General features: G+C 44.1%; 1 protein-coding gene across 2 annotated transcripts in view; it reads right to left on the reverse strand.

Moving 5' to 3' along the window:
• Window positions 1–50: 50 nt before the first annotated feature.
• LOC308317328 (septin-2) overlaps window positions 51–21,435 on the reverse strand; it is a 30,804-nt gene continuing 9,419 nt past the window's right edge. For both annotated transcript variants that reach the window (XM_080766251.1, XM_080766252.1), the window contains exons 6-12: window positions 20,863–20,997; window positions 20,632–20,749; window positions 5,933–6,034; window positions 4,797–4,942; window positions 4,532–4,615; window positions 3,856–3,913; window positions 51–1,811 (exon numbers count right to left, since the gene is read on the reverse strand). In XM_080766251.1, coding sequence (XP_080622377.1) covers window positions 1,746–1,811; window positions 3,856–3,913; window positions 4,532–4,615; window positions 4,797–4,942; window positions 5,933–6,034; window positions 20,632–20,749; window positions 20,863–20,997 — 709 coding nt within the window. In that variant the 3' untranslated portion in view covers window positions 51–1,745. The remainder of the gene's footprint in view (window positions 1,812–3,855; window positions 3,914–4,531; window positions 4,616–4,796; window positions 4,943–5,932; window positions 6,035–20,631; window positions 20,750–20,862; window positions 20,998–21,435) is intronic.

The raw sequence follows: 21,435 nt of genomic DNA on the forward strand, positions 1-21,435 counted from the left end.
GACAAAAGTGTGCTTGCTTAAAGTACATTTGATAACATAAAATAAAAAAGCAAATGTATCTAACGCAATTTTATTTAATAAAAGGAAAGAAATACAAAAAATGAGACATCTAAAACAGGTCTCTGTTGCCTTGTGGTTAATATAATCTTTCTGGAAGGGTTCAAAAGACAACGTTGTGTAGAAAAAAAGAATAGATATAAGACCAAAACAATGTCACATAATAAAATGGAATTTGATACAGTGATGAACACCACACAAAATACATAATGCATAATATAATCTGATACAGTGATGAACACCACACAAAATATATAATGCATAATATAATCGGCTGGTAACAAGAGTATAGTTTGGCGAGAAGACTGCAGGTCCAGATTGTCAATTATTCAATAAATATCAGAAAACATACTGTATACTTGTAGTGTAAAAATATGGCATATCAAACACAACACCAGAGAGGAAAATGTGGACTCACATAGTTTTTTAACATGATCAGCAACAGGACAATTAAGTAATTAATTAATCACTAATTGATTAATACAATGACAGGGCATCTTGGTGTCTTTAACTTGATCATATGAAGACAGAATAAACTAAACTAAAGTCCATTAACCATTACCATCTGAGTACTGATGTCATTATATCGGGATTAGAATTAGACAAATAATAAACATTTAGGGTTGCACACGAACAAGGTAGTAAAGGTATGCAGTGATTCTAATTTCTCTAGGCACCAATACCAGGATAAACAGAATCCAGCTCACATGAATCTTGTCCGGATCGAACACTGATCGGAACACGGATCGGCACTGAGGGTTTAACCACATGAATCATATAGCGTCTATAAATAACTTTTCTAACTTTCACCAAAAATATGTCTGTGAACTTCCGTTGTGAGCTTGTAGATCTGCTTTTCTGTGAAATAATTTGGTGTAGAGGTAAAAAAGGAGCGACAAGTATAGTCCTCTGCGGGACATCGGTCAAAGTATTATATGGTTTTAGTTTAAGAATTAAAGGCATTTGTGTGATGTCAGGCAAACAAGTTACATTTATAGTTTTAAGTTACAGTAATATATTAAAATAGTTTTCATAAAGAGTTGGTGCCGTAGATATGGGCAAATGAGTATCACTTGAACACTCTGCTGATGCAAAATGAAATTAAACAAATAGTATCTACAAGCTTCCTTTTTGTAAACATGCAAACAAAAACGGCAGGGATCTCTGAAACGTAGTACCGTTTATCACTGCCAGTGCCGCAGAGATGCAATGTGACCACTTAAAGGGGCTTGAAACCATAGGCCAATTTTGTAGTTTGATTTCCTGTAAAAGTTAAAAACTACAGAATGATTACCTTTCTATACATTTGAACTTGAACTCATTACCACTTCATTACTGATGGATTGAGTAGAAAGGACTACAAAAGATCCCCTAGGGCTTTTTGTGTTGGTGACTCTACCACCTGTACCATTTCTATATTGTAATCCTGCCTTATCCCAAAATAGGGCCGATAGGTAGGCAGGCCGGCCAATGCCAGGATCGATAGATTGACACAAGTTATGTTTGATGTGATATAGCACTTAGATAAAGGCATCAATAAGGTATATTTGACCACCAGACAGATGGATGGATGTATGGAGGGTGAGCAACCAACTGCTCAGTGCTCACTGAGCACTGATGGGTCCAGAGAAGGCTGAGTGGGAGCCAGTCAGAAAAGCCGCCTCCTTCTCTCTCCCTCACTCCCTCACTCACTCATCCGCCTTCATCTTCATCTGTGCTTGCATTTGTACGATCATCTGTTGCATGCGCCTCAGCTACAGATTGGGGGGACAGACCACAGAATTATTATTATTAGAGTGGAGTCTTGCAATCAATATTACTTTTAGATGGAACTTCTGCACACACAACACTACTAAATACTGAATGAACTTGCCCTGCTAATCTTGCACAATCAACATCTCCCAAAGGTGATAGTGTTTTGCATTGTCATCGGTAAAGTTGAATGCATCTTTTGTGCATTGTAATGCAAATTAATAATTATTTATATTTTAAATTGTTTTTGACTACAGAACCTTATCTTTATAGAATATTGCCATCTTGTGGCTAAGGGAAGAATTTCAAGTGTTTCACACACTCCAAGTCTTTAGACTTTACACAAAAATGCCATTGATGTAATTGTTGTATGCAGTGAAGTGTCACGACCATCTACGGTGAACAATGATATTGTTTTTAAAGAACTCGAAACTAAGCTTCCCTGCTATTCCAAGCTGCTTGTAGCAGGAATGCAGATTGACTACAACAGCATATTCATTCATTGTGAAAAAATTATCTCCAGCCTTCCAAAAAAAAGTGCTATGAATAAGGAAATAGATCTCCCAAACCCATCCCAGCAGCTAGCATTTTGTCCTCAACTCCTTACTTAGGTCATTCCCATCATTAGGCCATCGAAACAGGACGTTGATGTCACCCACCCTGTCCTGGCATCTGTGTTTACCAACAGCACTGATTACATTCCACCCTGTTGCTGCTTTACATTGGCCGGACACAAACAGGCCAATCAAGAGCAACCAGGGAATGGGGGTGGACTATTTCAGGCAGGCAGGCAGGCACCATGACTCAGGATGTAAACAATGTGAAAAAAGAGGTGAACAGGGGGAAATAACTTGAACGAATAGAGACTTACAAATGAGCTAAGGAAATTATATGCAAACTTGGGCAAGTAGTTTTACATGGCATTGCCTGTAAAATACTTATTGTGCAAGGTTATTCTGTTTGTACAGATGCATGTGTGTGTAAGAGAAAGAGGCTAAGCAAGATAGACATTATGGCCCTCATTTATCAACTCGGCGTACGCCAAAATATGGGTGCACGCTGGAATTTACCATTTCCGCAAAACCTTGAAATTGAACGTGTGCCAGGACAAAAATCACGTTTTGACCATCTGTTTTTCTGTCGTACACAAGTGGAGCAGCATTGTCTGAACTGCTGACATGCTGTCACAGGCATCTAAACGGATGTTTTCACTCCTAAAACGTATAAAACTAATAATACACGTGATTTTTTTGTAATTTCTCGCGTTACGTCTCGTCCTTTAAATTAAGGATAAACCCGACGTGCTCGAATGCCAATAAATGTGACTGCTGATCCAGCGCAAATGGGGATCTATAGGTAGGCTAACCCACCCAGGCTGCGCAGGGAGGCGGTCTAATATACAGTAATATCATGAACGTGCATGCAGGTCACGACAGTGACAGAGACAGACAGAACAGGAGCGGAGGAGGAGATGCAGCTATTTGCAAAACAGCATTTGTCACGGGCGTGTCCAAACTCATTCCAATGACGTGAGCAATGTTATTTAATGAATGCTTCACAGAATCACAGGTTCAGGTTTTCGTTCACTAACTTGCAAGTTCCTTGCAAGTTGCGTGCGTCTGTGTGTGTATGAGAGGGGGGGTGAGGTGGGCAGCAAGGCAAGGCAGGGCAGGCGGGGGAAACGTTTTTATTGACCTTTTTCGTCATGTAACTATGGTTTCCAAGGTCGTGCTGCAATTGTTCATGTCGCAAAAACGAGGGCGAGGCTTGATTTCATAGGCCGTGCAAGATAGATTTCAGCCGTCACATTTATTAACGTCGGAAAGAAATTAAGGAAGGATCAGCTGATTGCGATCACTTTATAAATGCCGTGGCGACGTGGGTGTACTACGAAACCTACACTCAAATTTGGGGCAGATTTTACACTCAATTGATAAATGAGGGCCTATGATTGAGTGTGTGGGTCTGTGTGTGTGTGTGTGTGTGTGTGTGTGTGTGTGTGTGTGTGTGTGTGTGTGTGTGTGTGAGTGAGTGTGAGATTCTCACCTCAGCCTCTTTCTGTAGCAGGATCTGGTCCTTGTCGACCACATCTTCCTCCACGGCCCTGAGGGGACAAAAACACATCAGTACCTCACTGACGCGGGTTGAAACCAGGGGGGCAATCAGACAGATTTTTTGTGAAGCCACTAAGGAAATGAAAGTTCATATAATGGCCTGTTGTGGCGCTGTCATTGGGCTCAAAAAAACCCATAGCCCCATAGAAGTCCATGTATTTGGGCCCAACTTCACCTAGACTGTATTACCTTAATAAACATGGTCATGAATACTTTCTGCTTCCAGTCACTAGTTTAAAGTCTCATTTCTCATGTCATAATATTCTTTTTGGAAAATTATGGTCCCATTTATTAAAAAAATGACCATAAAGTAGAGTATGTTCTGAGGGGCGTGGCTACCGTTACAGTCTATGATCGCGATCCACCCCCGTTCGAGTCAAAATAAAAACCGACAAAGAAGAAGGGGGGAAGTCCCGCCTCGTTGTCTGGGCCAGCCAATGGCCAGCTGGGCCCAAACAGATCTAGAAAGATAGCGACTTACAATTCAAGGACTGACAGGCTTCATCTTACGTCCATATCAGACCCGGAGAACGCTTTGTCCATATTCTTTTTACAGTCTATGGTTGAAACAAAGCAACAGAGTAGCCATTTGGCCAAAACCTTCTCACCTGCCAGCCCTCTTGAGTCTCTCCGAGCGGAAGTTCTCATAGTGCAGGTCCTGCGTTACCTCCTGTAGGTCCTGCATGTGGGTCCTGCAAAAAAAAGAAAAGGAAAGACAAAGAAAGATGCTATACCATTATTTCACTCTAGGAGGCAGTAGAGCTTCTCCAAAACCAAATGGAGAGCTGGCCTGGACTGAAGGCTAAAACTACAACTAATCCAGTCAAAAAGATGTAGTTCGATATAGATCTAAACACTCCAACACAGACTCACACAAGCATGGTTCGTAGCTTGAGAAAGTCATTGTGCTCTGGGTTCTCCACCTCGACCACCCCCCAGGGGTACAGACGGCCACGGATCTTCTTCCCCTTCACCTCGATCAGCTGGTTGGAGCCGATCACGGCAAATGGAATGCTGGCCTGGGCGGGGGGAGATAAAGCATCGGGAATCACACGCCAGATGTCATGAGGAAGCAACAGCATATTATAAATTGAATTATACCATGACATTGTTATCAAATATTTATTATACAACAGGTCGTTTCGAGGAAGCAATCTGATTGGTTGAAACAGGCATTCTAGCCGTGCTTAAACGACAGTATAGGAACACCTAATGGAAATAAAGCAATCAGCTGCTCTGTTTTCCCAGAGCTCAGGAGACTGGGTTGCTAGGCTAGTGAGTTTCTTGGGGCATTTGTGGTCGTAGTGGCTACATCTGTCATTAAAGAAATATGATTTATTTTAGCGACTATCTTAAGGGTAACTGTTGTATAATTGCAATATTACATGAGAGGGTGCTCTTTATCGTCATTAATACACTTCTGAGCAGCCTTTCAGAACTCGCCCTGTGAGCCCAGTATCGCAGGCATGCAATAATGACGATAAAGAACACCCTCTCGTGTAATATTGCTTAAACAAAATACAGGTGGGCATAGTTGAGCCATATGGCTTGTCGCAGATCTTAACGTTTGTCCACTCAATTAAATTGCACCATAAGCCAGATGTTTAGTTAGAGAATAATGTATGGAGTTTCATGGCCTTGTGCTGTGATTTGACACAGATGATCAGATGATGATACTGCGTGTCATTGCAGACAGAGTGACATATAAAGTACAAACATATGCACACATACACTAACTAATGAGATCAACTAATGAGAATATTTCCACTTTCTCACTAAGGAATTTTTCATATTCACATCTATCTTACTGGAGAATTTGATATATTACCACAGGAACGCCTTAAAAGGCCTCGGATGAAATCCCATCAGATAATTTCTCTCCTGCACCACCTCCCTTATGCTATCTCTCTGAGCTCCATCACAATACAGAACAACTATTAGTGGACTGCCCATTCTCCTTTCAGAAAAAGGGGCACAGCTGTGTTTAACCAGTTATGCAGCTCTCTCACCTTGAGGACTCTGGTCTGCTCCTTGAACTCCTCATCCTCGTCAGAGTCTGCATCAGGGAGCTGGTAAATTTTGATCCCGTGTTCTGCGATCTCATCCAGGACCTACAAGATGGAAACACAGGGTGAGCCAAAGGGGGTCACGGACCCAACATGACCTCCTGACATCTCCACACTGTTTGTGTTCAGGGGTCAAAACACTGGCCAAACTGCGCAACTCATACTCAAGAGTGGAAATATGAATTTAGAACAGGGTCTGTGTCTGACCCAAAAATGGGTTTCAGCGATGCTCTGATAACAGTCGAGGAAAGGGGAACAGTATTTGAGTATATGGGGTTCATGTTCTAAAAAGGCAATGTTGATTTTCTTTTTGGAGCAAAACCACTGAAGAAATACGAACACTCATTCCATACACTTTGTAGCTGCATAATAGTACTGCAGCTCTGACCCTAAAAGAAAGCCAAATCCTAAAGGGGATATTACTTAGAGCAGACTAACAGGGCAGAACTGTTTCTACAGCACTCATACAGTACATTTAATTAAAGTGCCCCATTGGGGGAGACATGAAAGAGGAGTTCACGTGGAGAGGCAAGGCAGTGTGTGTGTGTGTGTGTGTGTGTGTGTGTGTGTGTGTGTGTGTGTGTGTGTGTGTATACAGTACATGCTTATTTCCATGCATCCTGATCCTATAAAGGATGTATAAGCAAATGTATCACCCTTAATCCTTTCAGTAGGCTACCGGTGAAGAAACAACCTGAAACAAAGGCGCTTTCTTTGCCGGTATACAGGGGACAGATGTGAATATTTATTATTCCAAACATCAAAGGTACATTCTTTCTTTGTTTTTTTGTGAGAGCCCAATTTTCGAATTCACACAAAGACACAATGTAGCCTTATGTAACTGCGCCAAAAAATGTCAAGCGTTGTTTCCCTGACATTTTGGGGACTTTCATGTCATCTATAAAGGACAGTGGTGAGTCAGCCAGGAGCCTGGGAAGTGAGAGCAGGTTTTCCTATAGAGTGGCCTGGGCCACAGTTATGGGCCTTGTTATGGCTGCCTGTTGTTTTCTCAGCGAGCCACCGAGCGCACACTGTGTGTGAGATAGTGTGTGTGTGGAGAGAGTAGGGTATTGTTGCGGGGCAGATCTAAAAACAAACAGACTTTGCAGGACTCCGAGGAGAGCGAGCATAACACAGGACCAGACCTTCTGTCCGTTTCGCTTAAGTGCGTGCACGTACATTGACACATATAGTACACACACACTCACAAAAAGGCAAAGACTTGCGTGCACACGCACACACACTTATTTTACTGACCCTTCCAACATAAACATCACTAGAGAATTTGGGGAAACATGGGAAAATAAACATATATTTCACACAATGGACTGAAAAAAGAACAACAAAAGCAGCTTTAAACACCCGAAGATTCAGGAACAAACTGGAAGAAAAATGTAAGAACTTAAGCAACCAACGCAGGAAATTACCGTAACACTTTTGTGTCAAGGCTAGGATTGTCTAACACAATGTCAGTACAATGTGTGTGTGTGTGTGTGTGTGTGTGTGTGTGTGTGTGTGTGTGTGTGTGTGCCAATGCAATCCACCATTAGACATCCAGAAACTACATCTGGTCATGGCACAAGCAAGCAGGCCGTTTTCTGCCATCATGCTTTTCCAGACCTCGCTAAAGCCAAAAGCTGCTAATGTCTATTTGCCTGGATTACCGTGGACGCTAACGTGTGTTTACTACAGCCTGCCACCTATAATCACGACCTCTCAAGAGATGATCAGATGTCAGAATCATTGCCTTCTCCAAATCCCACTTGTCTCCTGCTGATTGTGTAAATAACGTAGGCCCCTGATTGTGCTGCTCCGCAAGTCTCTCTTTCTTCTCCTTGTACTTGTGTATTTTCATTGGCACAGAGATGTTGGCAGAGGTAGCCATTTTGATTTTATGACCATCCTGTTGGACTGTAATACCCCCCACACCCCTCTCTCCTCTCTCTCTTTCTGCACTGTTATGGTTGGCTGCCCAGGTCTGCTTAGTGATATCAGAGCCTAAGCCAAACAATGCCATCCAGGACTATGCCTCACTATTAATTAGAATAGGAAGCCAAAGATTTATTGTCTTCGCCTGCTGGCCTACGTGATCAAAAATGACGCATTGTTTGTGGAACGTTTTACCTCAAGTTTAACAGTAATGATAAGTATGGGAGTGGACGTAGGCCGATGTTGTCCAGTTAAAATAAGCGGGCAAATTGGACAAAGCGTCGCTGAATCATTCTTGACACATATTTCCACATTGTGTGGCCATATTCTTCAGACTGGCTGTGTGACCATACCAGACAAATATAGCATACAGTACCTGCATGTCTATACATAGCTTTAATTGCCCAGGGAAAAGACATGGGAGACATTGCTAAGCACTTTTGCGGGAAATTACACAGTAGGGTCTTCACCAAAACTTGCGACCGCAACGAAGCCGTGTATAAACCCATCATTACAGGGGATCAGACATATCAACACGTCAACCTCGTAGCGGGGAATAATATTTTCACGTGTTTGCTCAATCTCTTACAAGAAAAGCCACGGAAATATCAGTACAGCTAAAAAAAAGAAAGAAAACACCCACAAAGCGATGAGAATTTCACCCCAGACAAACACCTTCTGAAGCAAACAAATAGCTGACAAACAATCGGCACAGAGAAAACAAATGCAAGACGGGATTACACAAGCCACATAGTAATCTGTGTGCAATAATGCACACACACACTTATGGCAATGCCCGTTCAGGTGTCAATTTGACACAGCAGAGCCTTCTTCTGGTCTCTGGTCAGCTACGGCGTGCACACGTGAAACTCTGATTCTACCAGGGAACAATACTTGGAAGTGGAAATATGTACCAGAGCCTTCAGAGGAAATCAACAATGAAAAAGAAACAATCAAACAGCATCCCTAAACTCTAATCAGACTCTGATTGAGAGGAAGACAGGGTTCTCACTCTTTTTAACCACACTGACCCTGGCGTCCTTATTTGGGGATTTAATTTTTATCGGCTATTTTTGCCATTCGTCATACAGTATGATAAAGTATATAGGACTTAAGTCGTTAAGAGATCAGTGTCCAACCAGGCTATTTTACATGACCCACACCTACCGTATATCGATATCACAATATCATATCAAGTAATTATCATGTGTTCATATTTGATAATAATGCATTGTAACATAAACTATCAACTGATCTACACCAGTAAGACGCCCTGAGGGCGAGAAGCGCGGAAACAACGGGGCGAGGTCGCGCTGAAACAACAGGTCTGGGAATGCCCATGTATGGACCTTTTTTAAAACGTTTTCGGGTCGGGTAGGGCGTAAAATGTGTGCTAATTTGTAAGGCCAGGCGGGCCTCTGGTCAGCCCAGTTAGGGTTGATTTTGCAATGAAGTATGTAGGTTTTGACCCAGGCCAGCCTAGTGGCCAGGCACCTAGGCTCCTAATGCAGGTTTTGACCCAGGCCGGCCTAGTGGCCAGGCACCTAGGCTCCTAGTGCAGGTTTTGACCCAGGCCGGCCTAGTGGCCAGGCACCTAGGCTCCTAATGCAGGTTTTGACCCAGGCCGGCCTAGTGGCCAGGCACCTAGGCTCCTAGTGCAGGTTTTGACCCAGGCCGGCCTAGTGGCCAGGCACCTAGGCTCCTAAAGCAGGTTTTGACCCAGGCCGGCCTAGTGGCCAGGCACCTAAGCTCCTAATGCAGCCTGACAGCGCATCATGTGTTTGAGTCCCGTTCCTGACGAACTGTATTTGCCGTCTCTCTCCCCTTGTTTCCTGTCTGTCTCCACTTTCCACTATCAATAAAGGCAAAAAGCCCCCAAAAAAATAAAAAATAAATGAATATATATATACTATATTCAGGTTTTTATGTGATTTTATGCGGTGAAATTGCGTGAAGATGTGAAACATGCAGAAAGTTGCTAAAGCGGGAAAAAAAGTTTGATAGTCATTTTCCAAAGCCCAACAATTTCAGGTTTTCTAGGATATGTGGGAACCTTAAAATAGGAGCAGGGTCTTGGCATGCTGTGGAACGACCAGCATATTGAAAACCTTTACATAATCGTTTATGCAACGTCAAATGTAGCTGCCTGCCTGCCAACTGCAACAGAATGGACCATGGGAATGGCATGACAATGACTTAAAGGAGATAAACCATTTTTCTTACCATAATCTGATGTTATTATATTCTTCTGTAAAAAGGAGAACGAGCGTATGACCCAGCGCATGCTCTGAGCTCCAGTGCATTCTAGATGGATGTTTTTCCCCACCTCTACTATTGGTTGTTGGACACAACGTCAGATTGTGGTAAGAACAGTGCTGATCCGGAATTCTCCTTTAACAAACAGTCTACACCAATGAAACTACCATTTGGGATAATGGTTGGATGTTGCAAGGAGTTGTGTTGGAATCATTGGTGTGGACTGGTCTTTACTGTTAGGGGTCAATATATTTGATTAGCTTTGGCGAGATCGTACAACCGCTCAGATTGACTAAACAAAGAGCAGCGTTCTGGCAACATGAAAAGAAAAATACTGACTCCTGCACATTGGGGACAATCACCCCCCCCCCCCCCCCCCCACAACAACGGTGGTTCCCCAAACTTAGTTTGCAAACGTTGAGGTCAGACCAGAACAAATGCTTCTCTCTTGCCAGGATATGTCTTTGGACAGTCTGTCTCTCTCGCCTGCAGGGTGTCTGAGCGAGGAAGCCCCGACAATACCTCATCTGAGGGTGGGGCAGAGGGAATTAGGCCCCTGCACCAGGCTCCTAACACAAACACACACATGCATGGGTGCACAAAAGCATGCACATGCACACACTCAAATGCCAGGAGGGCACAGAAAAACACTCGCATTCCGGTATGCGCGCGCACACACACACACACACACACACACACACACACACACACACACACACACACACACACACACACACACACACACACACACACACACAACCCCTTTCTGGTATAAATGTGTGCGTGTACCCGTGTGTGTGCCCACTGCCCACGCGTGCGTGCGTCTTTTATGGAGCTTTGTAGATTTAGGAGGTGGGGGGGGGATTGCCAGAGAGGGAATTCAGTCAGTCTGGGGAGGCCTGGCTAAAGACCCTCTGGAACAAGAACATTTAAGAAGCAGTACCAGGATTAAATATGTGGCAAATACATGTATCATACTTAATATACTGTACCATACTATAAGTCTATACGTTCTACAAATATTCCCGACACATACCTGGTACACACTACAACGACTGCATAAAGCCAACACAACGTACATAGACACTATGGAGTAGGAAGTACTACTGACATTACACCGTGTGGACAGAGGCGCCTTCCAATTGGATCAGAGAACAGAAGATGTTGCACACTAAATGGTGCACGTGACCTAATCATCAACTCAACTTGAGCTAATCGTTACCAACATCACTAAAACCCAACCAATGTGCATGTGCGCGTGTACAGTGCACGCACACGCGCAAACACACACAAATGTGTCAGCGTTAGAGCTCAAACTGAGCCGTGAATGGACTGTCTGGACTGAGCCATAACAGCTGGATTTTTGTGTTGTTACAGGAGGCCCCGATGGGAAGAGCATGGGCAACCACTATAACCATGGTAACAAGTAGGTCGGCGTCATATGAATGAGAGATCCCCCACCCTCCCTCTGTCTGGAGTCTGGACTGAGTATTACAGTACAGTCAAGACCACCCAAATCTCTCTCTTGCTGATCAAAGAGTGTGCAGAGAGGAACAATGTGGGGATTCGTGTAATCTTGTGTAAGCTGCCTTTGCAAAAGACAAAGTATGAGTTCAGGAGTTTTGACCAGCAATGAGGGGCTTGGTCTGATCAACAAAGCACTTTGCAGGACCCCATAAACACAAGAACATGCATGCGCGCACACGTACAGTTAATGGGTTGGCGTGACACTAGTCTCTCGAGAAAGGAAAAGAGGGCGCTGTTTGTCCTTTATTTTTTGACGATGGGTTCTCCGATTGGCGTGACACAGGCTTGAGAAATGTCCCTCGAGTATAGACTACAGCAAAGGAAACCTACTGTTTTCCAAGTGTAATTGGCTTATACCTCATTCACTTGAGGAGGTGATTGTGTGCAGTAGAGGGGCTCATTCTATGAGGGGAAACACATACTTATTGTTTTCAAAATGTGCAGAAGCGTGGTGCAATGCTCTAGCACAATGACTGCAGGAGGCCAAAAAAATAAATACGTCCCCGTGTTTCAGACACTGGCAGGAAAGCTGGCACGAACTGAACAGGAACGAACACACACACACACACACACACACACACACACACACACACACACACACACACACACACAGTCACACACACACACACACACACACACACAGGACGTACGACACAGGAGCAGACGTAACCGATGAGGTAAAGATGAGGTAATAGGCCCTCAACCTTTAGTACTGGATGTTGGCCAGTATTCATGCGGCCAGCGACACTGTAGGCTTCACAAACCAGCAGAACAGAGAAACACATTTACAGAGGGAACCAAGAGGTCAACATCAAAGTTGCCACACATTTAAATCAATGGCCACATCATAATTTCTCTTCACTGCGGCTGCCTGGGTTGACATTCAAGCCCCCACCAGCGTGTACATACGTGTCACACCTCTACTGTGTGATAGCTATTCAGGGAAGAGAGCCTGGTGACAAGTTAACACTGGTGCGACCGGGCCAGCAAGCGATCTTAATGTTTCCCAACGGGGCCGTGGAGCTGGTTCACAGAGCAGGAGCGCGGCCCAGGAGTGCCTGGGAGAGTCGGCGCTTGGCTGGAGACAATGACGGGAAAAACCGTGACAGCGTGGCTGCCAGGGTGAAATATGGCAGCCGCCCGGAGGAGGCAAACAGCACTCTGTTGGTGGGGAAGTTAGAGGGAGACACAGGGGGAGAGCTATGACGGCATGGGGTGGGATGGCGGTGGGTCGGAGTGTCCAGGGAAGACAGGGAGAGTGGAGACTCGAGGGAAAGGATAGAGATACTTGGAAGAGGGAAACGAGGAAGGAGATGCCAAGGAGAGGACAACGAGGGGAGGAAGAAGAGGAGAGGAGAGAAGGAAGGCGTGCGCGCGCGCGTGTGTGTGTGTGTGTGTGTGTGTGTGTGTGTGTGTGTGTGTGTGTGTGTGTGTGTGTGTACGCGACTACGACTGACCTATTGTCCGCTACGCTCAGCCTTGTTTGCGAGAACGGAGGGGTAGTTGGGTTCTCTAGGCCTCTCTGACCCCTGACTTAGGGGAGAGGCCTGCAGCAGGAGGGTCACGCATTAAATCACACAAGGAGCATACGGTGGAGGTGGGGGGAGGGTGCTGGGAGGGGTTTGGGGGTGGGCAGCACTTCAGCTGCTTGGCTGCTGGGAGCACTCTCCTGTTATTTCTGAGGGTTTAATGAGATGATTTATTATGTGAAGTTCTGCCAGTAGCTAGTTGCCAATTTTATTATGATTTGTTTTGGAGTGAAATGTCAAGTGTAGTCCCTTAACATTCACTGCCAGCTATTCTCTTTAACTGCCGCCTAGTGGTCATTGGAGGTAGTTAGCTCCTGCTAGCGGAAATTACTCATTTATATCCGGTCTCCCGGTCTCCCAGAGAGAAGAAGAAACAGCTAATGTTAGCAATAGCTCACGATGTTTACCTTTCAACAGAAACGGTAATGTCGATGAAAAAAATCACAAATCACATCCGAACCTCGGATGGATCATCATGGCCTTTACTGCATGTCACCCCCCCCCCCATCTCTCTTCCCATTTCCTGTCAGCCTACTATCTATCGCTCCATAAAAAATATAAAATAAAGGCAAAAGCCACAACAAAAAAAACATATACATTTTTTTTAAAGATACAAGTCGCAATATCATGGCTTTGGCAGACAACGGGTCTTAATTGGCACTTTGATCCAGCGGGACCCCAAAAAATTACCCGGATGTTAAGATGTGTGTCGTGACAGAACGTAGGGTTTACTTTGAGTTTCCAAATACATAGTGTTACCGTGATCAGTGATCACTACTTCGGTTATAGACCATTAACTAAAGCTTGTTTTGATCAGTACGCAATAAAGGCCATCTTGCGTACTGTACATTTTCTGTTTACTTCACTGCCTAGCAACCTAATGCTAATTTATGTAGCATTACAATGGCGAGCTATCATGAACCACTATAGGACCATAAGCTGTAGATCTACGGCATTGGCGCTCAGCGGCTGAATTGGCTACGGTGTAGAACTGTATTTCTGCATCAATAGCGGTGAATGTGTTAAGGCCAGAAAGTCGCAATCAATCAAATGAAATAACATATTAATAACATATTTAATATGTTTTTTTTGTTTTACAGCTGTAGTGATGGAAGGGTCACAATTACTGTAGGTATCCCTGTTTTTCAGTCATCTCTCAGTCGGCAGTCCAGTTCAAACCAGCTCCCGTCTCCGTGCTGCCCTTTGAGACAGAAAACAAGCAGCAGCCTTGGTTTGTGACTAAAGCCCCACACAGGATATGACTGCCAGGTCTCAGACTGAGAGGATCAACTCCTCCAATATATACTGCTCAGGACAACTTATGAGTTACAGACCGCTGTGACCTCAGCGAAGGAAATTGGCATTAGAGAGAGATTTATAAAGAACAAGTCGAAGGGTACACATACAAAGGGAGAGGGAGGTAATGCCAGGAAAGAGAGGGATGAAACAAAGCGTACAGCGTATAGCACAGAGGGAGGTAGAACCAAAGGGGACAAAAAACTCAAAAAGTCAGAGAGAGAGAGGGGCAGGATCTAGGGAGGGAGGAGGTCTGTTCACTTTGTGCATAAGGCCCTGTACGTGTACTCTGAGGGGCAGTGGGCTGCGTCTTGTTGGTGGAATAGTCTTGACACATTGCAGGAAACTTATATTGTTCTCTACAAGCTGTTTCCCCCTAATAATACAAGAAGAGAACGGGCCGTGTTGATCCAGGGGGGGAGGGGGGGGAAGACGGGAAGACGAACGACTCATTTACTGGAGACAAATACAGTAGGCCTACACGATGGTGAGAAAGTACTGGGCAAAGTACAGAATAAAACTAATCAATATTGGGGTAAAAACATTAGGATCGTTAATCATTCTGCAACGAACGCCAGGCTTTGTCATTACTGACTTCATTTGATGTATTGGTGTCCACCACCCTGTAGCTGGATGTCATTGTGCGGCAGGGGCAAGGCACGTACTCCTGAGGACCGCTTGGTTTCAATCTCAACAAGCAGTGCATTGCAGCATGATTAAATCATTCCACGGACCACTGCGCCATCGTGCCGATTAAAAAAAAACGTTGGATAATGAGACAAAAGCTGGTGAAATCCTCCCAATACACCCACTCTTTCCAATTTTAGATAATTTGTCGTCCTTTGGGAATCTCAATTTGTTGCCGATGGGCTGAATTATGTCCTGACAATAATGGCCCATCCAGGATTCAACAGCATTCTATTATATAGCTTTGTCTCAGATTTTTCCACTATGTTGTGTACCAGTTTTGTAGACACATGCAACATTTATTGTCTGCGCTTTTGTGTTTGGTGATGTACTGCATATAGACAGTATTAGCCTTATGTGGTGTGTATGTGCGCGTACAATGTTGTTGAACTCCTAGCACTAATTGCTTGTTAGTAGACACTGGGAAATGTCTGTTAAGAGAAGACTTAGTGGAGCATGGGAAGCAATCCTATTGGACAGATCATAGTTTTGGACGGTTGAGCAGGAAAGAGGAAAAGATCTGAGTGATGCTATCACAGTGTGTCTCCTGTCCCTCTTTCACCCATTCCACCACTGCCCATGAAAACACCCTTAAAAATTCTGAAGTAAAAAAAGTACATGTTAGAGAAACAACGGCTTGCGGGGGGGAAATACAGTCAAGGGCTTTCTCTGTAGTTCGGGGTGGAGGGGCCACTGGCAACAGGAAACGGTTTTGTTCATCTTAAGGACCACAGGAACCCTCAACAAGTTCTTGGAAGGTCACGACACAAAAACACCACTAATATACAGAGTACAATTGAGCTGACAAGAGAAGGTATTACATCCACTGGTGCTGGAGTGACTTATGTGTTGTTATGTAGAATGTTAAGAACCCTAGCGGATCTCGAGCCTTATGATACTGCAGAGTGGAATTGTGTCCTGAATGCCTACTGTGTGAGTGTGACCATGGCTTTAACGTAACACCCTGGCTCAGTGCTTTTATACAAACTGGCCGTGTGAGCCTCAGCCTTCAGGTGGAGCATAGCAAAAGTGTGTTAGTGTGTAGAGCAGAGCTCCGGCATGCCAGCCCCCCATGTCTCCCAGGGCTGAATGAGAGGCGGGGCAGTGGGTCTGAGGCTGGCCATGCCGGGAGGAGTGGTGAGCAGGCTGAGCTCTGGTCAGAAGAGAGGTCAGTGGGTTGAGGGTGGAAGAGTTAACACTCGGAAAAGGTCATGATGATCATGTAGGGTAGGGCACTATAGTATATAGATAATTATGATATCAGACTAGATGTCATCTGGTATAATATCACAATACAGCATAAGCATTGTGTTTTCCTGGTTTTAATCACTTCAATTATAGAAACGTGTCATGTTTCGAGCTTGTAGGTCAGTGAAAATGCAACATGTTGTGACTGTGAGCTGGTAAATCATATTGGAAAATGTGTAAAAGAAATATGAATATATTTTCCATCACAATTCCTATAGCGGTATTTGGCATTAGCTACCGGTATATAGTTACTGCTCTCAAATAGCCAATTAAATTTGTAAAAGTAATTATTTACTAAAGGAAAGTAACTTTTGCATTCCTTACATTTTTGTGTTGAAAAGCAGTATAGTACACAACAGATTCAACTCAACTGTTGATATAGGAAGCATTACTTCAACAACATATCTTAAAATCACTGTTTAGTTCTGCCTGGCTTATAGATGACAATAGAAGGCTCATGCTTGGACTCACAATCGTGTGTGTGTGTGTGTGTGTGTGTGTTTGCGTGCCCACGCATGCGTTTGTTGCCGATTCCACGGGAAACAAACATACAGTACAAGCACAAGCTCACTCTTTTTTTCTTTTTTTGTTGTCCTATATTGAGCTATAGTGTAGATTTTTGTCCTAACACAAACATTAAATGCCATCGACAATAAATGGAGAATTTACATCATATGTAGACGAGCAAATTGGCTACTTCGGTTCTACACAAAGTTTGGAAAGTAATGGAAACATAAGCAAAACAGCATCACACATCTTCACGGGTTCTGGAACGTTTCGGGTTCTTCGTGACCCAAAAAGTCTCAGACGTAGAGCACCACATCATGGACTTACAAGAAAATATTGCTCCACATACCATTTAGTTATGTGACATTGCCTTGTACTCTCCCTGTGGGAATGTGAACACAGACAGCCTGTGATGTTCCTCTTCCAGGAAATGGTTTAAAAACCTATTACCATTATGCTGCCAACTCCCACTGTGAGGAGTAATGTCATTAAATCTGGCTTATTGCAGGAGGTGCATACAGTATAGATGCTGATACTGGTATCAGGAAAATACTAGGATGCACGATAACGACTAGATAATCCTGATTCTTTTTCTGAATACTGTAATCAGGAATAAGATTATTAGGAAACTGAAACCGAATAAATAAACTGAACGCAAAGCGTAAGTAATGATTATTTTAAGAATCACACCCATATGAAGCTCTTATGGCGCTCCATTCATTTTTGTGTTAAGGTAAGTTTGTGTCAGGACAAAATAGCCTATTTGCTCGTCCACATAAGACATACATTTATTATCAATGTCATTTAATGTTCGTGTTAGGACAAGACTCTACACTATAGCTGAATAAAGATATCTTATTTTTAGGATTATGTTATGTTATTCCAAAAGGGGAATCCTGCTCACTATTAAACTAAATAATTATATATTTTTTATCCCACGATTTTGTAACCCATTTTTCACCCATCTAATGTGATCCTGGGCTCTACACACTAACACACCCTCCACCAACCTAGTCCCCCATATATGGGGGACAAGGGGAGAGCATCGGACTTGAACTCATGCTTCCTTCATGCCTGAATGTCCAAGTTGCTCCTTTACACCTGACAGGGGGGAGTTTCCCTGGTTGGACGTAGCGCGTGGAAGGAACGCGTTATTCCAACCAGTTCCTTTCCCCTCCATCAGGCGCCCCGGCTGGCCAGGGGGAGGCAGTTTAGTGACCAGGATTACTGCATGTTTTTTGTGAGGGTACCTACCCATAGGGGACACAGGGAGAACATGCAAACTCCACACAGAAAGGCCCTTTCGCCAAACCCGCCTTCGGGTATGGGTACTGATGACGCGGAGGAGGAAACACGCCACCAGCACCCACAGCGTCCCGAGCGGGAATCGAACCCAGGACCTTCTAGCTGTGAGGCAACAGCACTACCAACTGTGCCCCCTGTTGCTCACTATAATTTAAGCCAAAATGCAAACAGTTGTTTCAATTGTGGCATTTCAAAACATAAAACAAACAAAAAAATCACACCCGTGTGAAGTGAGGGGCACTCGAATCATCATACATCATCATCAAGAATGGTGGTCCCTTATTGGCCAAGGGTTCCCACCGATTTTGCTCACACATACAATGTAAATTCTCCATTCATCGTCAATGGCATTTTTAATGTTTGTTCAGACAACACAAACATTAAACACTATAGCTGCTTATAGGAGGGGCTAGCGGGCCGCGGCCCTCAAAAATCACACCCGTGTGAAGTGAGGGGCGCTCTTATCATCATACATCATCTCAGTCTCAACCAATGGCACATCTCCCACCCAATCACGCCGGCCAATCACAATTTGCGTCCTCACTTTTGTCTTCAATGTTTGTGTTTACACAATGTTTGTGTTTACACACTTCTGTCTTCAATGTTTGTGTTTACACAAACACTCAAAGCTGGACATAGGAGGAGCTAGCGCCCCTCAAAAAGGTGGTATCGATGCACCCCAAAATTTGAACATGTCGCTAAGGGTCTAGCAATGGGAGGCCCTGCAGATAGCCAAAGGGCCCAGACAGATATGAGATATCCATGACATGGACTACAAAATATCTCACGCTCACCAGAGGATTCTATCAACACACACAAACACGGTCTTGTTCGGCTTATCTAACTGGCCCCCATCTGTTATCTGCAGAAGCAGGATCCACATTTGATCACACAAATGTCTAGTCCCAATTAACACACTCAAACTGAGTCACACTCACACACAATAAAATATAGAGAAGTGACTAAATATCTTGATACTGTTTCACTTCTGAAAGCTAAAATATATTTTGTGTAACCAGGTTACACAAAAGGTAGCCTCGGAAACCCAGACATTTTACACAAAATGAGACCTAATCTATCCAATATAATCACATAGAACAATCATAAGCCTAAAATACTGTTTTCAACTGTTGATACATTACTCAACCGAGGCTGTGATGCTCAAGTGAAAACCACTTCCTCCTGTGAGGATTTGGGCTAATTAACAGAAAAATCTCCATCATTAGGGCTAGCATTGGTTTGACCTAACCTGACCCACCCTCACTTCTGCTACTCTCAGCAGATTAATTTATGTTAAATGTGCATTTTATGACTATGAGGCCATTTGAGTTGCATTTCTTGGTATGAAAAGTAGCATGAATAAAAGGTTTCATTATTTTATAAATCAACAGCGTCAGACTCAGGGTCCATTAAAGAGCAGTGCAGAGCAGAGCAGCGGGATGTTCAAGAGAAGAGTTTATCACAGAAGCAGGATATCCTATTAGCTCAGCCTTTCTCTGTTGTGTATGGTTAAGGTTATCAGCGGAACATACCACACCTCTCCAGAGGTGTGTGTGTGTGTGTGTGTGTGTGTCTTATATCACACTGCTGTCTCTCTTCCCACAGCACTGGACAGCAGGAAACTGTGGAGCGTGCAGGCAGGCAGACACCTGGGTCTGTTCCAATAGGAAGCATCTGGAAATGAGTGAGACTGGACGCAATGTGCTCTCTCTCTCTCTCTCTCTCTCCATTATACACATGCACAGACATACACACACACGTACACAAAAACCGCTGTCTTTCTACCTCAGTCCTTCCCACTCTTTCTTATATCTTCCTCCCTGGCACTCTATGCGGATCTTTCATTGTCCAGAGGCAAGCTGGCTGCATCGTCAAAACATCATGCAAGTACACACCTCTGCATGCGCACGCACACCTACAAACACAAGCGCGCGCGCGCGCGCACACACACACACACACACACACACACACACACACACACACACACACACACACACACCGCCAGTGGAGGCAAATGTGTGCACAAATGCACGGATGTCCGACTTGCACTAGTTGCCTGTGATACAGTGTGCCAAACAAGTTACTTTGCTATTATTAGCATTATTATTCTGCTGTTCATAATTGTAATTGCTAAACCATACAGCCGCAATGGGACACAAACAACCCATAACAAGGGACCTCTGATGCTCCTCATGTCCTGGCAACAAGTGCACAGACATTCCCGTTGTGGCTTTGTTACAAGTTTAAAGTTCTACCTAATGAGAGTTAGTGGTCTGGAAGACCCCCTGAGACCATACAGGGGGGAGAGCTGTCTCTCTTCAGTTCAGAGTGTGGTGTGAGTGTGTGACTCCAACCCACCCTCCTCTTGAGACGATCCCTCTCCTTCAGCGTCAGGGTGTCAGCCTTGGCTATGACAGGTACTATGTTCACCTTGCTGTGGATGGCTTTCATGAACTCCACATCCAGAGGCTTTAGACTGGTAGGGAGGAAAACAAAAGAGAAGAAAGAAACTGTCAAATCTGTCACACAGGACAGAGGAGCTACTGACAAAAAGGTGTCATCAAGAAAGTGTGTATTTAGTGTATTTACCCATGTCCAAAAGGAGAGATGAAGTAGAAGCAGCAGTGCACCCTGTTGTCCACTATATGTCTCCGGTTCAGGCCACTCTCGTCGTGGAGGTACCGTTCAAACTGGTTGTCAATGTACTGGATGATGGTTTTGAAGCTGAGATCAGAAGCAGCAACAAACACAGTGGCAGCTGTAAAACTCTAGATCTCACATAAAGCAACTGTCTATTAAACAGTATTTACAACAAGCAATGATGAGGTCTATGATGGTTTAATAACGATCTAAGGAAAAGGGTCACTTAGGGAGACAAGGGGACGTGAGAGTGATGCTCATTCACAGTATGGGATATAGCTAATCCATCAGACATCTGAACCACTTCCACTAATAACTTCCTTCAGGGCCACTAGGCACAGTAAGAGTCATTATCTAGGCGCCCAGCACTTTCCAAGTGCTGGCCTAGATATATATCCCAACACTTTTCTCTCTCTACACATCTATATACAGTGTATACACACACACACACACACACACACACACACACACATATAGATATAATATTTGCGATATCCCACAATCTGAATCCTTCTGGAATAG

Source organism: Protomyctophum bolini (assembly GCF_963924005.1).
Source record: "Protomyctophum bolini genome assembly, chromosome: 6".
NCBI classification, from domain to species: domain Eukaryota; kingdom Metazoa; phylum Chordata; class Actinopteri; order Myctophiformes; family Myctophidae; genus Protomyctophum; species Protomyctophum bolini.